Source organism: Rana temporaria, chromosome 2, assembly GCF_905171775.1.
Source record: "Rana temporaria chromosome 2, aRanTem1.1, whole genome shotgun sequence".
Classification (NCBI taxonomy): Eukaryota; Metazoa; Chordata; class Amphibia; order Anura; family Ranidae; genus Rana; species Rana temporaria.
Genome location: NC_053490.1, coordinates 74293011 through 74309019, shown reverse-complemented (window position 1 = coordinate 74309019; position 16009 = coordinate 74293011). Strand labels below are relative to the sequence as shown.

Below are 16009 nucleotides of genomic sequence, written 5' to 3'. Positions count from 1 at the left end.
TGTGGGCAGATCCTGACTGTCATGATCTTGCCCCCAGCCTGGACCGGCTCTGTGACATCGGCCGACAGCAGGCTTTAGCCCGCTGTCTGCTGAAACAAGGTCACAAGAGTGCAGAATGAACTGCACTTTTAAGATCCACAGGAGAAGTACAGCCAAATGAGCTTTGGCCGTACTTCTCCTTTAATACTTATGGCGTTATAACGAGATGTACAACAAGTTCACATAGGTGCATAGTGCATATAGATACACTATGTTCAAGAACTTTTGGTCATATAGTGTCTCTATATGCACATAACAGATACAGCACCACCTATGTTTAGGACTAAACATTACCAATTACATCTTGTGAGAAAAAGAAAAACTTGCATGTGCAAGTTAGAAATACACATTTTTTTTTAATCTGCAGCAACGAATCCCCTCTGTAAAACTACCCATCTCTGCTTGTGTTACTGTGCACAACACAAACCAGTAAGCGATAGTAAACTCTCCATTGCCAATTTCCTCCATTTAAATCACTCCGGAGACAATGTATATGCTTCGGTTTTTATATTCTGGATAACCATTGCTGTTCTCCAGATATCAAGCAATGTTGTCTCTAATGACATCACCCAAGCATGTGCATACTACCACCTATTCACGGCATGATCTGTGTGCCATCAGTCCTTTCCGTACTATGCCTCCGATGCCGTGCTTGAGTTTTCCAGTGTCATTTCATTCCCGCAATTCCCATGAGAGTACACACCCCTTCAGTATTTTGATTCAATGTGCATGCGTGAAAGTTCTAACAGGAAGGGCGGACGTATACTAAACTACAGTATAGATGCAGAAGACAACAGCTAGTAAAGAGCTTCATATGGAAAGCATGGAACAGAAATCATGCTGCTAAACAGTAAGACTAATTGGGGGGGGGTGGGGGTATAAATAATGATCCGGAATGATGTAAAATGCTTTTGTGTATTAACTTAATGAATTTTAGAAAGGTGTATGGCTGAGTTTACCACCGCTTTAAGCACTTGAGAAGCAAGTAGAAAGTGGTAAAAAGTAGGCTTTATACAGTTGACAAGGTGACAGTGCCTCTAAAGATTTTAGTTTTCCTCCCAATAGTGCCATTGCCATCCATCTGATGTTACTCTGATAAAGATGGAATACAAAAAAATAAATCATGATTCAGATTTTTTACAAATGCCCTTATGTTTTCGTCATTTTCTCCTTCGCTGCTATACCAAAAACATGGCAAAACATTTGCAGGTTTTAATATGAATGAAAACAGACCAAAACAATTGTGTAAGAAAAAGTAACTTGCATACTCACATCCACTTCAGAAGGTACAGCAAGAGAACAGGGGTTTTGTTTCCATATGTCAACACACTAAAAGAGAATGTAACAATCACCAATTCTTGCAGAAAACTCATGATTTATACAAACAAAAATGTACAAAATTTTTAAAATTTACTGATGAGATATATGTAACGCACACCAGTCCAGAAACAGACCGTGTTAGATGCCGAAGAAGCCAATGGATGGCACAATGATCAACAAGGAAACATGTTGCCAGCACACCAATTTCCTTCCGCAAAGCAATGTAACATTTAACAAATTTGCTCGCCCAGGACTTACATTTCCAATTTTGGATATCTTTAGGTCAAACTGAGGTTGTGAGGCTTTCCTTTCTTTCCTTTTATGTAGATAGTCAAGCAGTCTGAGCTGTGGTGGGGTTGGACAATTTGATAATTCCTGTTGCCTATTCAGCACTGGTCGGGAAAACCTCTTCAAACACCTTTGTAAACAAAACAAGACATTACAGTCATCTTTTTTTACCTTCTCACACAACGGCAAGTCACAAAAATTGCCCCCCACCCCAAACAAGAATGGTGACAACACATGGGTCCCTCCACAAAGTCTCAAAAATACCTGTAGATCCTGCCACTGAAGTTAACACTATGCAGCGTCCTGTGATGGGGTGACCATTCTATAGCGGTGCTCCTGAATTCAGAGCAGAATTTTCGCCCTAACACAAGTCATGTCTGCTTGCACAAGAGTGGGAAGAGAGTGTGTTGCACGGGGTGTAGCTATTGACATTGTCACCACTGATTCACAGGCCTGTAGCTCAGGCATGTCCAAAGACCAGCTCATAGACCAATTGCAGTTCGCGTTCTGGTTTCAAACAGCCCCATTGGTCATTTATAGAGAGATAGATCTATCTATATATCTTTTGTGGCCCCCCAAAGAATCCGCGGAGGCCACAAGAGATATAACCATATTTATTGGAATATAACAACACGCACTTTTCCCCCCCGAAAATCAGGGGGAAATCGTGTGTGCGTGTTAGACACTGATTCCCACTGTCTTGGAGTAGAAGGTGGGGGTGGGCGCTGCTGAATTACACAGAGCGGCGATCTCCTCTGTACCAGATGAACAGTCACACACAGTCCCGCCTCCTGGCCCAGTATTGGACCACTGTTATTTATATCACAGGCGGGATTGTGTGTGACTGATCGGCGGGTACACAGGAGATTGCGGCGTTGTGCAAACCGGCACTGACGAGACTGCAGATGAGCAAGGATGTGCAGGTTGCATTAATGGGCTGCATTACACAAAGGCACAGCAGAGGAGATTGCTGCACTAACATTGCTTGTGTTAGTACAGCAATCTATTTTTGTTTAGCCTGCTGGGAAGAATGGAAAGCCTCAGCTGTCCGAGACTCCCCCTCCTCCTCCTCATTGGCTGAGACAGCAGCAGGGTGCCACTGGTTCCCGCTGCAGAGAGAGAGAGAGAGAGCGAGAGAGCGGCTCCGTGTCTGAAAGGGACACGTGGCTCCGTGTCTGAAAGGGACACACAGCGCAGCGGCTCGGGTGCCCCCATAGCAAGCTGCTTGCTGTGGGGGCACTCAACAGGAGGGAGGGGCCAGAAGCGTCAGCAAGGAACCCAAGAAAAGAAGGATCTGGGCTGCTCTCTGCAAAACCACTGCACGGAGCAGGCAAGTATAACATATTTGTTATTTTTAAATGAAAAAGCAGTCACAGCACCCTCAACTGGCTAGTGACATCTTATCTTCTGCAATCATCTCCACTCCACAAACTGGGGAGATTATAACACAACATCACCAAAAACAACTGTTATGAGCAATAATCTCTCACTTTCTACAAATGGCCTTAGTTATCTCCAGATTTTTCAGACCTTTCAAACATCGCTGGTTAAAGTGTACATTTGCATAATGGTAGGTGGACAGCTTCAGTTAGCGATGTGGAGGAGAATAGCAGTTTGTTCATTGCCTCTCTATTGATATGTGTTCTCTTCCAGGCAGCTGTAATAAATCCCCATTGAGTGACTCTTTTTAAGGCCCTTAATTATATTATGAATAAGGTAGTCAGGTATGCTGCTCTTTACATTACCTTTAAACCATGCACTGTATATTAGAAAGTGTTAGCTTTGGCATGTATTGTCTGACAACACCACAATATTATCTAGACTTAGCAAAGGCAATGAAAGGGAAAAGTCTTTTTCCCCCCTTTTCTTAAAGAATGACATGTTATATACAGTTGAAGATAGACATGAAACATGAATATGTGATCTGTTACTCAGGCTTTTAAAAAAAAATATTACAAAGCCAAAGAAAAAAACCACAGCCAAGAAAAATAAATGTTGTAGAGCATTCAATACCTGTTCTTTGTAAACTTGTCATTCTGCTTAATGGTGAAGCCACATGCCAAGGCTACCAATACCCAACTGGGCTGTAACAGATGTTAAGACTGAAAAATGTTGGAAATGTAGATGAAGGCCATGTCAAATTTACCACCTGAGCTAAAAAGGATATCTCCATCAATTCTTTGTAGCTGTAATAAAACCAGCATATTGTGTATACTTTATAAATATATAAACTGCAGAAGATGCAAGAAAATGTCCGTAGCTGTAGAGGCACATCACATTAGCATTCGTAATTTCACATCCCATTGTGAAACATCTGCCATTTTTTTTTTATGTTTTGAAGAGTGTAATAAACAGGACAGAACGTGAAAATAAACTCCCCAACGGGGACACTAGAGCTAAAAAATAAATAAAAAATAAATAATATATCTGACAAAAGGTTCTAACCTATCCTCACAATAAAATGCTTTAAAGCAATTTAGAAATTGTTCTATTTAAAGTACATTTGAATTCAAAAGTAAAGATCTGCCATGTTATAGGGAACATTTAGGATGGCCATACAGGGTTCAAATCTCGGCCGGTGCAGCAGGAACAGCCTTAGAACTCTCGAAAAAAAAATTTGAACGCCAGTAATGAAAAGTGGTGTGACAGACCCAACCAGGACAGGGGCTTTTGGAGCCTCTTGCCGACTATGGGCCCTGGCATTTGAGGGAGCTACAAACATTTAGGATGATGTCCCGTTATATAATGCAAAAGGGCATTATTACATTTAACAGTCAAGGAAGCCATGATGGTCTCTGCCAACTTGAAACTCAGTAAGCAGATGTATGTGAAGAGAAAGCTGGTAAATAAAATTTGAATACTTGAATACTGTTGCTGGACAGTCTGGGATCCCTGGTTCATCAAAGCCTTGTCTAGGTGTAAATTCCCCTTGTTAATTGAGTCACCTATTGGTTCTGTCTGTTGGCTAACTTTTGGAGGTTCTTATGATGGGATTAGCCTTGTGTAAATTTTAGCCCTTTATCCACTAGAGGTCCACAGCGCGGCTCTCAAGTGCTGGGTGGATGTCCCTGAAAGTCCTGCTATTTACATTAATCCGCGCGCGCCGCTGGGGGCGCACAGCGGGGAAACGTTGTGCCCGGCACATCGCTGGGGAGCCGATGCGCGTGCCTGGCGCCCGCGATGTCTACCAGGTACCTGCGATCGGCGGTGACAACAGGGACGTGGAGCTCTGTGTGTAAACACACAGATCCACGTCCTGTCAGGGAGAGAGGTGACCGGTGCCGTGTCCCTTGTACATAGGGACACAGCATAGGTCACCTCCCCCAGTCAGTCCCCCTCCACACACCGTTAGAACACACCTAGGGAATACATTTAACCCCTTCCTCACCCCCTAGTGTTAACCCCTTCCCTGCCAGTCACATTTATACAGTAATTAGTGCATTTTTATAGCACTGATCGCTGTATAAATGTGAATGGTCCCAAAATTGTGTCAAAAGTGTCCGATACGTCCACCGCAATATCGCAGGCGTGACAAAAAAAAACCACAGATCGCCGCCATTACTAGTAAAAAAAAAAAAAAACAATTAGAAATCTATCCCCTATTTTGTAGGCGCTATAACTTTTGTGCAAACCAATCAATATACGCTTATTGCGATTTTTTTAACAAAAATATGTAGAAGAATACGTATCGGCCTAAACCGAGGAAAAAAATATTAAAAAAAAAATTTGGGATATTATTATAACAAAAAGTAAAAAGTAGTGCTTTTTTTCAAAAAAAAAATTTGTTTATAGCGCAAAAAAATCAAAAAAAAAAAAAAATCGCAGAGATGATCAAATACCAAAAAAAAAAAAGCTCTATTTGTGGGGAAAAAAATTATAAAAATATAATTTTTGGGTACAGTGTTGTATGACCGCACAATTGTCATTGTCAGCGCTGAAAGCTGAAAATTGGTCTGGGCACGAAGGGGGTTTAAAGGAGTTCTCTGACCTAAAACTTTTAACCCCCGCTGTGCCCGGGCTGTAAAACTATACAAAATAAACTTTCACTTACCTGCCTACGATCCCCCGTTGTTCCGATATCGCCGTCCCGTTCTCCGGTCCCAGTCTCTTCCACTTCCTGCGGGTCGGTGACTCACAGTGCGCTCAGCCTATCAGCGGCCGCAGCAATGTCCCGTCGCGGCCGCTGATAGGCTGAGCGCACTGTGAGTCACCGACCCGCAGGAAGTGGAAGAGACCGGGACCGGAGAACGGGACGGCGATATCGGAACAACGGGGGATCGTAGGCAGGTAAGTGAAAGTTTATTTTGTATAGTTTTACAGCCCGGGCACAGCGGGGGTTAAAAGTTTTAGGTCAGAGAACTCCTTTAAGTGCCCAGTAATGAAGTGGTTATCTAAACCATTGTGTGATGTTTTGGGTAAATATTTTTACTGTTCATGTGGTGACTAAAGTTTTGAAGTGTTTAAAAACTTGTATTTCTGTCATTCCTTTGATTCTTATTCCAACATCTTGTCTGTGTACGATGCTTGGGGTAAAAGGGCTGGTATTAGCTCTTGGTCTGCTGGAATGGAATGCATACGTTAATGGTTAATTTTGAACCACACATGTGAGGTTTTGCCACAAATGTTATAGAGAGCAATAATTCTAGCACCAGACCTCCAGTGTAACTAAAAACTGGTAGCCTGTAAATGCATTTAAAGCGTCGGCTATGGAGATTTTTAGGTATCGTAGTTTGGCCGTTCCACGGACATACGCAATATAAAGTTTAGCATCTATTTACTCAAAAGAACCTAATATTTTATCAAACAATTGGGTATACTATTATTTTTTTGTGCATTAAAATAAACATGCAACATCCACCATTTTGCTCTCTAGTGTCTCTGCTTAAAAATGTAGGTTTTGGGGGTTCCAAGTAATTTTCAAGCAAAAAAATTATGATTTTTACATGTAGGAGAGAAGTATCCGAATAGGCTTGTGGGGGGGTTGTCAGAGGTTAACCAGCCTTTAGACATTGATAGAAATCTTAAAACATTTGGAGGAAATACACAAACATGATGATTAAAGGCCTTGACGGAGTTGAACAAAGGACACCAGAGAAAAAGGTTGCTTTCACATAGGGAAGATTCCGTTCTGATAAGCATCAGATTGGAGCAGAATGGGCGAATGACACATTCGTGTCCACTCAGATTCTGCACAGCAGATATGGCCAAAGCCTGCATTGCTCCATGGCCAGCCAAGAGTAAACAAACTCTGCTGTCTGTTTACACCCTACTACCCTCCGATCTAAATCCACCCAAAGAGGATGGATCGACTTCTGTTCTTTTAGCGGACCAGATCGGACCCAGAGGCAGGCGGGTGTAAATGGGCACCACTTTGTTTACAGTCGCCTGTCCATATGAATGCATGGACCTTTCAATCAGGTCCCCCTAAAAAAAAACTGACAGGAGGACCTGATCAGATCACCCGTGTGAAAGGCATAAGCCACTGTTTATTATTTCCTATTGTGAAAAGTGAGACTAATCCTCCAACTGCAAGTCTAGTTATCACCATTGGATGCAAGTTATGGATGCATTTGAACGTGCCACATGGAAATTTGTAGGTAAAAAAAAAAATAAGAGGATGAACAGTATTTTAGAAGCCCATTTCCTATAAAGTAGAGCATTCTGCCAAATAATACCAATCAACGTGCCCCCCAGGAGAGGGAGGAACCTTGAAAAAGAATAGCAGTGAAGATAAAGTCATGACTGTTTTTCCTTAAAACTAAAGCTTTGCAGATCTTGTTTTCAATACTTATTATTAATGACATATATAAGAAAAACCTCAGTGTTGCATACTTCTTCCTCTCTTATGACAAACTGAGATTTGTGTCTTTGGATGAAGTTTTTGCTTGATGTTGAAAGCCTTACATAAATCTCATTCCCTCGACCATAACATTTTAAGAGGAAGGGAAATCTCACCGTTTCATGGGACCCGTGTTCATCTTCTGCTTGTTGAACAGAAGGCTATTTGTAGTGCAAGCGACGGAGATTGATGGGTCAAGGCACAAAGGCTCCGCTGTTGCCAGGATCAGCTGGCTCTCGAGCAGTAGTTTGTCTTCCTATGTGTGAACATTAGAGTAAGTGAAAGCAGAACATGTCACAATACCTAAAAGCTCACACAAAAGATTGTGCAATTTTAAATGTGTCAATGCCAAAGAATACCAAGTACTTCTACAACAGCCATAAAAAATACGTACCGTACATTAAATAATTTTTTTTTGTTATATTGATACATTTGATCAGTTAGCTTGAAGAACTTTATTCAACACTTTGAAGTAAATCAATCACTATTGCAACCTTTAGAAAACACCAGAACATGTGGCCTAGAGTCTAGTGGTGACCATAGAACACAGGTTCTTAAGGCTCATCTGTTGTCTGTGCTCCCTTCTATCCCTGGCAGCCACCGCTGACCAACACAGTGGGGCCAGAGCATGTGACGGGACCCGAGAGGTCTGACAGGTTAATCAGCATAAATGTTATTAAGTGGAGACGGAGCATTTTTAAGACTAGTTAGGTTTAGCCTGGAATTCTACTTTAATGCCACACAAGCTGACGACAAACGTAGAGGAAGCATGGTGGCGTGAATATAAAGTAAAATGGACTACAGCGCTACTAATATATAATACAAGGAAACAACCACACATAAAAAAACAAATACCGGTAATAAAAGCTGCAATCCAAACGGTGAAACCAAACCAATAGTGAAAAATATGTAAAGTATTGATGCGCTAATATTAACTAATGTAGGATACAAAAGTACAGCTAGTGCAAAATGTGAATTCACAATAAAACAATCCCAATACAAATAAACACAATAATAAGTGTATTTGGAAGTCCTGATCATTAATGGAATAATCCACAATGCCTCCCCTCTGATCAGTAGCACTCACAACGCTCCAGCTGTAAGGGTCGGATATGCAGGCACCAGTAGTACTCAGGAACAAACATGTGCAAAAAAAGAAAAAAGAAAAAACCTCATTGCGCAATATATTGTTATGTGGATTGCGGACAAAGACTACATCTGTAGTGTGTGCACTCACGAATCCCCGCTATGACTCAGACAAGTGGTTCGCCGCTCAGTTTGAAGGTCTCCTCACTCGGATCCGACAGACTCGGCATCCGATGGTCCCGTCACTGTAGGCTCCTCCTCTAAAGGGGGACCATCGGATGCAGAGTCTGTCGGATCCGAGTGAGGAGACCTTCAAACTGAGCGGCGAACCACTTGTCTGAGTCATAGCGGGGATTCGTGAGTGCACACACTACAGATGTAGTCTTTGTCCGCAATCCACATAACAATATATTGCGCAATGAGGTTTTTTCTTTTTTTGCACATGTTTGTCCCTGAGTACTACTGGTGCCTGCATATCCGACCCTTACAGCTGGAGCGTTGTGAGTGCTACTGATCAGAGGGGAGGCATTGTGGATTATTCCATTCATTATCAGGACTTCCAAATACACTTATTATTGTGTTTATTTGTATTGGGATGGTTTTATTGTGAATTCACATTTTGCACTTGCTGTACTTTGTATCATACATTAGTTAATATTAGCGCATCAATACTTTACATATGATGGCGTGAATGGGCCCTTTGTGCACGGATCAATTTTGCATTTCAACCATTATAAAATCGCAATTATTGTACAGAAACTTTCCAGCCGCAGGACAGGGCTGAAAACCTCAGCAGGGCCCTATGACCACTTCCTGCCAACGTGACCTGTGCCATGTAGCAGGCAAACTTCACCTACAGCTGGGATAGGGAGCTTTGATTGCTGCTGTTTTTTTTATTTATTTTTTCACATGGACCTTGGCATTAAGATGTGCCCAGTACCAGAAACCAGTGTGTGGGTAATGATGGGGAAGCATGCACACTAGCATCTGCAAATAAAGTATTTCAATTTTGCCAGTGTTGCAATGTGGCCAGTGCCAGGATCGGAAGCAAAGGTTTTTGTTACCTGATGCCCGACACTCAGGCAGGCCACATGTTAAGCCAGAGCGCTGAAAGCTTGGTGCTCCCACCCCCCATGCCTTGCTATTGGTCAGTGAGGGCACCACACTTCATTTAGAAGCCACTATAGCAGGGGTCTCAAAGTACCGGCCCGCGGGCCATTTGTGGCCCGCGGACCAGTTTTAAATGGCCCGCGGGTGCCGCGGAAGTGTAGATCGAGGTGCATGAGGAGTAGCGCAGGAAGCGTATGTCATAAGTTCACTTGACTCTCATGTCACACTGCTACTCCCCGGCAGCAGCGTGACATGAGAGACAAGTGAACTTATGACAGACGCTTCCTGCGTTACTCTGCCTTTGAAGAAAACAACAAGTAAATGCTGACCTGTGCCCTGGTGTGCTCTCATGTGCCCTGGTGTGCTCTCATGTGCCCTGATTGTGCCCTAATGTGCCCCGATTGTGCCCTAATGTGCTTTCATGTGCCCTGATTGTGCCCTCATGTGCTCTTATGTGCCCTGATGTGCCCCATGTACCCTCATGTGCTGGGCTCTGTACATCAGGGTACCCTGTGCCCTGTACCCTGATGTGCCATGTGCCCTGTCCTGATGTGCTGTGCCCTGGTGTGCTCTCATGTACCCCATGTTCCCCGATTGTGCCCTGATGTGCCCCATGTGCTCGTATGTGCCCTGCTATGCCCATGTGCTCTGATTGTGCCCTGATGTGGCCCATGTACCCTGATGTGCCATGGGGCACATGAGAGCACATCAGGGCACAATCAGGGAACATGGGGCACACCAGGGAACACGGGGCACATGAGAGCACATCAGGGCACATGGGGCACAGCACATCAGGACAGGACAGGGCACATGGCACATCAGGGAACAGGACATGGCACAGCACATCAGGACAGGGCACATGGCACATTAGGGTACAGGGCACATGAAACAGCACATCAGGGTACAAAGCCCAGCACATCAGGGCACATGGCACATCAGGGTACAGGGCACATGAAACAGCACATCAGGGTACAAAGCCCAGCACATTGGGGTACATGGGGTACCCTGATGTGCTGGGCTTTGTACCCTGATGTGCGGTTTCATGTGCCCTGTACCCTGATGTGCCATGTGCCCTGTCCTGATGTGTTGTGCCCTGATGTGCCATGTCCTCTACCCTGATGTGCCATGTGCCCTGTCCTGATGTGCTGTGCCCTGATGTGCTCTCATGTGCCCCATGTTCCCTGGTGTGCCCCATGTTCCCTGATTGTGCCCTGATGTGCCCCATGTGCCCTGGTGTGCTCGTATGTGCCCCATGTGCCCTGATATGCCCCATGTGCCCTGATGTGCTGTGATTGTGCCCCATGTACCCTGATGTGCCATGTGCCCCATGTACCCTGATGTGCTGGGCCTTGTACAGTGATGTACCCTGATGTGCTCTGATGTGCTGTTTCATGTGCCCTGTACCCTGATGTGCCATGTGCCCTGTCCTGATGTGCTGTGCCCTGATGTGCTCTCATGTGCCCCATGTTCCCTGGTGTGCCCCATGTTCCCTGATTGTGCCCTGATGTGCCCCATGTGCCCTGGTGTGCTCGTATGTGCCCCATGTGCCCTGATATGCCCCATGTGCCCTGATGTGCTGTGATTGTGCCCCATGTACCCTGATGTGCCATGTGCCCCATGTACCCTGATGTGCTGGGCCTTGTACAATGATGTACCCTGATGTGCTCTGATGTGCTGTTTCATGTGCCCTGTACCCTGATGTGCCATGTGCCCTGTCCTGATGTGCTGTGCCCTGATGTGCCATGTCCTGCACTGTGCCATGTGCCCTGTCCTGATATGCCCTGCCCTGATGTGCCGTGCACCCTAATGTGGCCTGTTGTGCTGTACCCCTATGTGCTGTGCTCTGATGTGCCCTGTACCCTGATGTGCTGGGCTTTGTACCCTGATGTGCGCTGTGCACTCATGTGTGCTGTGCCCTGTGCCCTTATGTGCTGTACCCTGATGGTTAGTGGTCAGTGTGTAGTGTAGTGGTCAGTGTGCAGTGTAGTGGTCAGGGTTAATAATGCGTTCGCTGACACCAGTACTGTTTTTGAAGTTTGAAAGTTTGCATGCGTCCCCCCATGGGATATGGAAACTTGTCTTGTGGCCCTCAGGTAATTTGAGTTTGAGACCCCTGCACTATAGGTTGTGGACAACCACAGACTTCATAGAAAAGGTTGTCGATGGAGCACTTAAGTTCCAGGGCTCCCTGGCTGGTCTACAACTTATCCATCAGACCATGTAAGCACGTATTAGGTGAATTTATCCTGTATTGACAATCACCATTATTGCTAGTCCACACAACTGAAGGTTAATTGCATATGGTGTGCGTTTCTTGTGGTGTGTATTAAGAATTGTTGCTAACCAAGACTGAGTTGTAAAGGTCAAGATCATGTGTCAAGACATGAAGTGTGATATATACAGGACCCGTGTAAAGTCAGCCAGCTTCATCTTATGCTCCCAAAGGATTTGGTTTCTAGCAACATTAGTTACATTCATACTCGCTTCTGATTTATATGTGAAGTGTGTCTGGTAAATTTCAGAGGTAGTAAAACAGAAATTAATATTCTTTTCAAGTGGCTCCTCAGAGAAAAGTCACAGCTTTAACAACTGAAATGTTCAAGTTTCTCGTAACCTAGGAAAGTGAGCAAGGCACACACACACACACACACACACACACACATTTGGGGACCTACCTGAGTTACTAACATATTGGGTTTGATTTACTAAAGACAAATAGACTGTGCACTTCGAAAGGCCAGTTGCATCTATTTTCCCCAGAGCTTAGTGAATGTGGTGATTTATATCATCCAATTGTGTTCTTTACAAAGTAAAGCTTGACCACATTCGCTAAGCGCTAGTGAAAAGGAGTACAACTGTACTTGCAAAGCGCACAGTCTTTTTGCTTAGGGTAAATCAACCCCGTTATCTCATATAAAGTAGGAAAGAGTTACAACCCTGCTGGATTGTTACTGCTTGGAAATATACGTAATGAGAGCATCACACCGGTGGCTGTAGAGTCCAAGATGATATCCCTCCTCATCAGGGCTACAATATATAAAAGCAACACATGGAGGTGTTTGGAATAAATATAATGATCTCTTCAATGAGGTTTATAAAGATTTATACTATGAACAAGATTGTAGTTCAAAGCCATTATACTGTATATCATAATTTAGTGCTTCCATCATTTTCGATCTTGTTGTAGAAATAAATTGTATTTATTTCACACTCTCCATGGGCTTTTCAATGACTCCCTTCCCCCTGACAGTATGCATATATGCGGCCTATGCTGGACTGTGCTTTTTTTCCAATCTTTTTCTCCTTTAAAGCATGTTATATGACACAGTGCTTGTCCTGTGTCATTTGGCCACCTGTAACACCTAAAAAACCTGTCTGATCCTGCCAGTCCCCCCCCCCCTCTGTAAACTGACCACGTTGCATCACTGCATCATCTGCTGAGACCTAACACCGTGGTCAGTTTTCGTGCCTCTGTCATCAGCAGCCTGCTATCTGCTCTGCTCTCTTCCTGTGTTCCCCTCCGTGTGTGTGTGTGTGTGTGGCCCCCTCCTGCTGCTCTCATAACACCAACCTGAATACACCATCAGCACTGCCTCCTAATGCAGTGTCCCCCTCTGTGAATAATTTATAAATATAAATGCTGTAAATACCTAATTTGACAGCAGAGATTGCGATTACATGACCAGCCAGCTCTCTCCTCCGCTCCAGACTGGTATCAACAGTGGAATCTAAGTCCCGCCAGCTGCACCTCTCAAAGGAGAAAGCTAGCCAGTCATGTGTTCGCAATCTCAGCAGTGAAATTAGGTATTTGCAGCATGGGATACTACAATAGGAGGCAGTGCTGATGGTGTATACAGGTTAGCCACTTTAACCACTTCAGCACTCACACCTGTTTTGGTCCTATGGACCAGACTGTTTTCACCTTTCCGCTATGGCTCGGTTCACACTGATGCGACATAGGATACTACACAAGTCATTCTGAGTTTAGTAAAGGTTCCTGCACTATTTTGGTCTGGCTTTGATACGACTTCAATGCCACAGAGTGTAAAATGGGACTCCAAAATTGCAAGGAAAGTCGCGTGACTTTGGAGTTGGGCTAGTGTGAACCGAGCCTTATGCCACGTACACAAGATCCAATTATCGTACCACGTATCGTTCGCATTTTGTTGCATAAAACGAACATCGAATACAACAGTGCAAAATGTGCTCTGCGAAAAGTACGATTTTTGTCGTATGATTCTGGAAAAACATTCCGATGTGTGTAGCTACGCATCTGAAATGATTTCAAATACCCCTGTGTCCTTCTGGTTTATTTTTATGTTGCCGATCATGCGTGGTGTTCGTCTATCGATTTTTAGCGGACGCATACTGTTCTGATTAAACGATTGTCGTACGATGGGCTGTTGTCCGAGCAACGTTTTTGTGTTTGTCCCTTCGGATTTTGTTTGTAAGGACTGTCGTGATCGGCTTTCGAAAGCTGTGTACCAATGATCAGATTATCAAACGATCAATCTGAAAGCAATTTTTATCATCCGATAATCGGATCGTGTGTACGAGGCATTAGTGTCTATTTGTGAGTCTATAACTTTGTAATTACTTATGATACAGAATTGATACACATAATTTTTTGGGAGACAAATGGGACTTTTCTGTGAGCCTAAGGTCCTTTGAGAGTTTTTTTCAAGTTTGATCACCAACATTTTGGTCACAAGTACAACTACCATTACTGTGGGGAAACCTATACATTTTAATTGGCTGCTTGTTCCATTTACTGCAACGCTAAAATTACATCTTTTGTTACAAGGCGTGTTAAAGTTTTTTTTTTTTACATTTTGCATACATCGGTAATTTAAGGGGCTTACTGATTTAAAATAAAAATAAACAGATATACTATAAAATTACATATTTCTTTTACCGGATTCTATAAAAAGAAAAATGTCAACATATAACTGGAGACATGGAACAGGAGATAAAACTGTTAATAGTGCTAATAAAGGACGATCTACTGAAATGAATGGGTTAAATAAGAGCATGCCTTGGTTAATTAAGGGTTAACAAATTCCCTGTATACACAAAAAGCATTCTTCTGTGTTTGTTAAAACTCTCTCACTCACAGAGGCCATCTGTCAGGGAATGGAGGCTATAGGACAGCTACTGTATTACTTTTGTTATTGTTTACAAATGTTACACTGAATGATCACTGTGATTGGCTGTCACAGTGATTATTCAATGAGGAAGTATTGGGAGTTCCTCTTTCTACAAACACCAGGTCTAATAGGGCTGTGCACAGGAGCGAGCAGGGGAGAGGAGGCACATGAGACTCCTTGTGTAAAGTGGAGGCGATTTTATGGGCGTGTGTAGCACGCTGAATGTAGGCAACTGTTTAAGTAACATTTAAAGCGTACATTCAGGCAAAACATTTTTTCTTAGTTTTGGCTGGAGCAAGAAAAAGGGTTAGCACTGTTGCTGCCTCGGGTTCAGTTTTGAGAAATGTACCCGCACATATAAATGATAGCATACATAGACTTAACCACATTAAAGAACATAAAACATGAACAAGTTACCTGTGTCCACTTGTGGTTGTCACTAGTGATGGCATGTATGTCGGAAACTAAAGTCTGGGAAGAAACAGAAAAGCATATATAAAAAGGTGGTATAAAGAACAACATGTACTTTGGGTGCATCTGCTCAACAAAGGCTTATTTAAAGAAGAGCTCCAGTCCCCCTAATCATTTTTTTTTTAGCTCCCCCATGATTATTTACATACTATCCTAAAATGTCTTCATGCTAGTTATTCCTAAAATGTCTTCATGCTAGTTATTTATAAATTAGTAATCTCTTACATGATCTCGGAATCAAGCAGGGGGCCATCTTTGTTGTGGGCATCTGAAGCACGCTCATTTGTATTACCGGAATTAGGTACAGCTGGCTACCCAGCATGCACCTCCGGATCTCGCCCCTGCACAGTAATGACACTGTGCGGTGCAGTTGATTGCAGGTTGTCCTATCAAATTCAAATACCGCAAGATTTCATTAGGCTTCCCAAAGACTGCTGTGATAGATGGCGTCAATATCCCAGGAGTCAATGGTAATCACCCAATGACATTGCCTAGGCCAGGGATCCTCAAACTACGGCCCTCCAGCTGTTGAGGAACTACACATCCCATGAGGCATTGTAAAACTCTGAAATTCACAGACATGACTAGGCATGATGGGAATTGTAGTTCCTGAACAACTGGAGGGCCATAGTTTGAAGACCCATGGCCTAGGCGGCCGGGTCAGGAAGTGCAGGTATTTAGAAAAAAACAAAAAAGGTATCCATTTAGC

The 16009-nt window shown here is 43.6% G+C and overlaps 1 protein-coding gene across 3 annotated transcripts in view; it reads right to left on the bottom strand.

Moving 5' to 3' along the window:
- SUPT20H (SPT20 homolog, SAGA complex component) overlaps positions 1–16009 on the bottom strand; it is a 120136-nt gene that overhangs the window by 62349 nt on the left and 41778 nt on the right. For all 3 annotated transcript variants that reach the window (XM_040340386.1, XM_040340388.1, XM_040340387.1), the window contains exons 9-12: positions 15247–15300; positions 7603–7742; positions 1618–1777; positions 1312–1368 (exon numbers count right to left, since the gene is read on the bottom strand). In XM_040340386.1, the coding sequence (XP_040196320.1) occupies positions 1312–1368; positions 1618–1777; positions 7603–7742; positions 15247–15300 (411 nt within the window). The remainder of the gene's footprint in view (positions 1–1311; positions 1369–1617; positions 1778–7602; positions 7743–15246; positions 15301–16009) is intronic.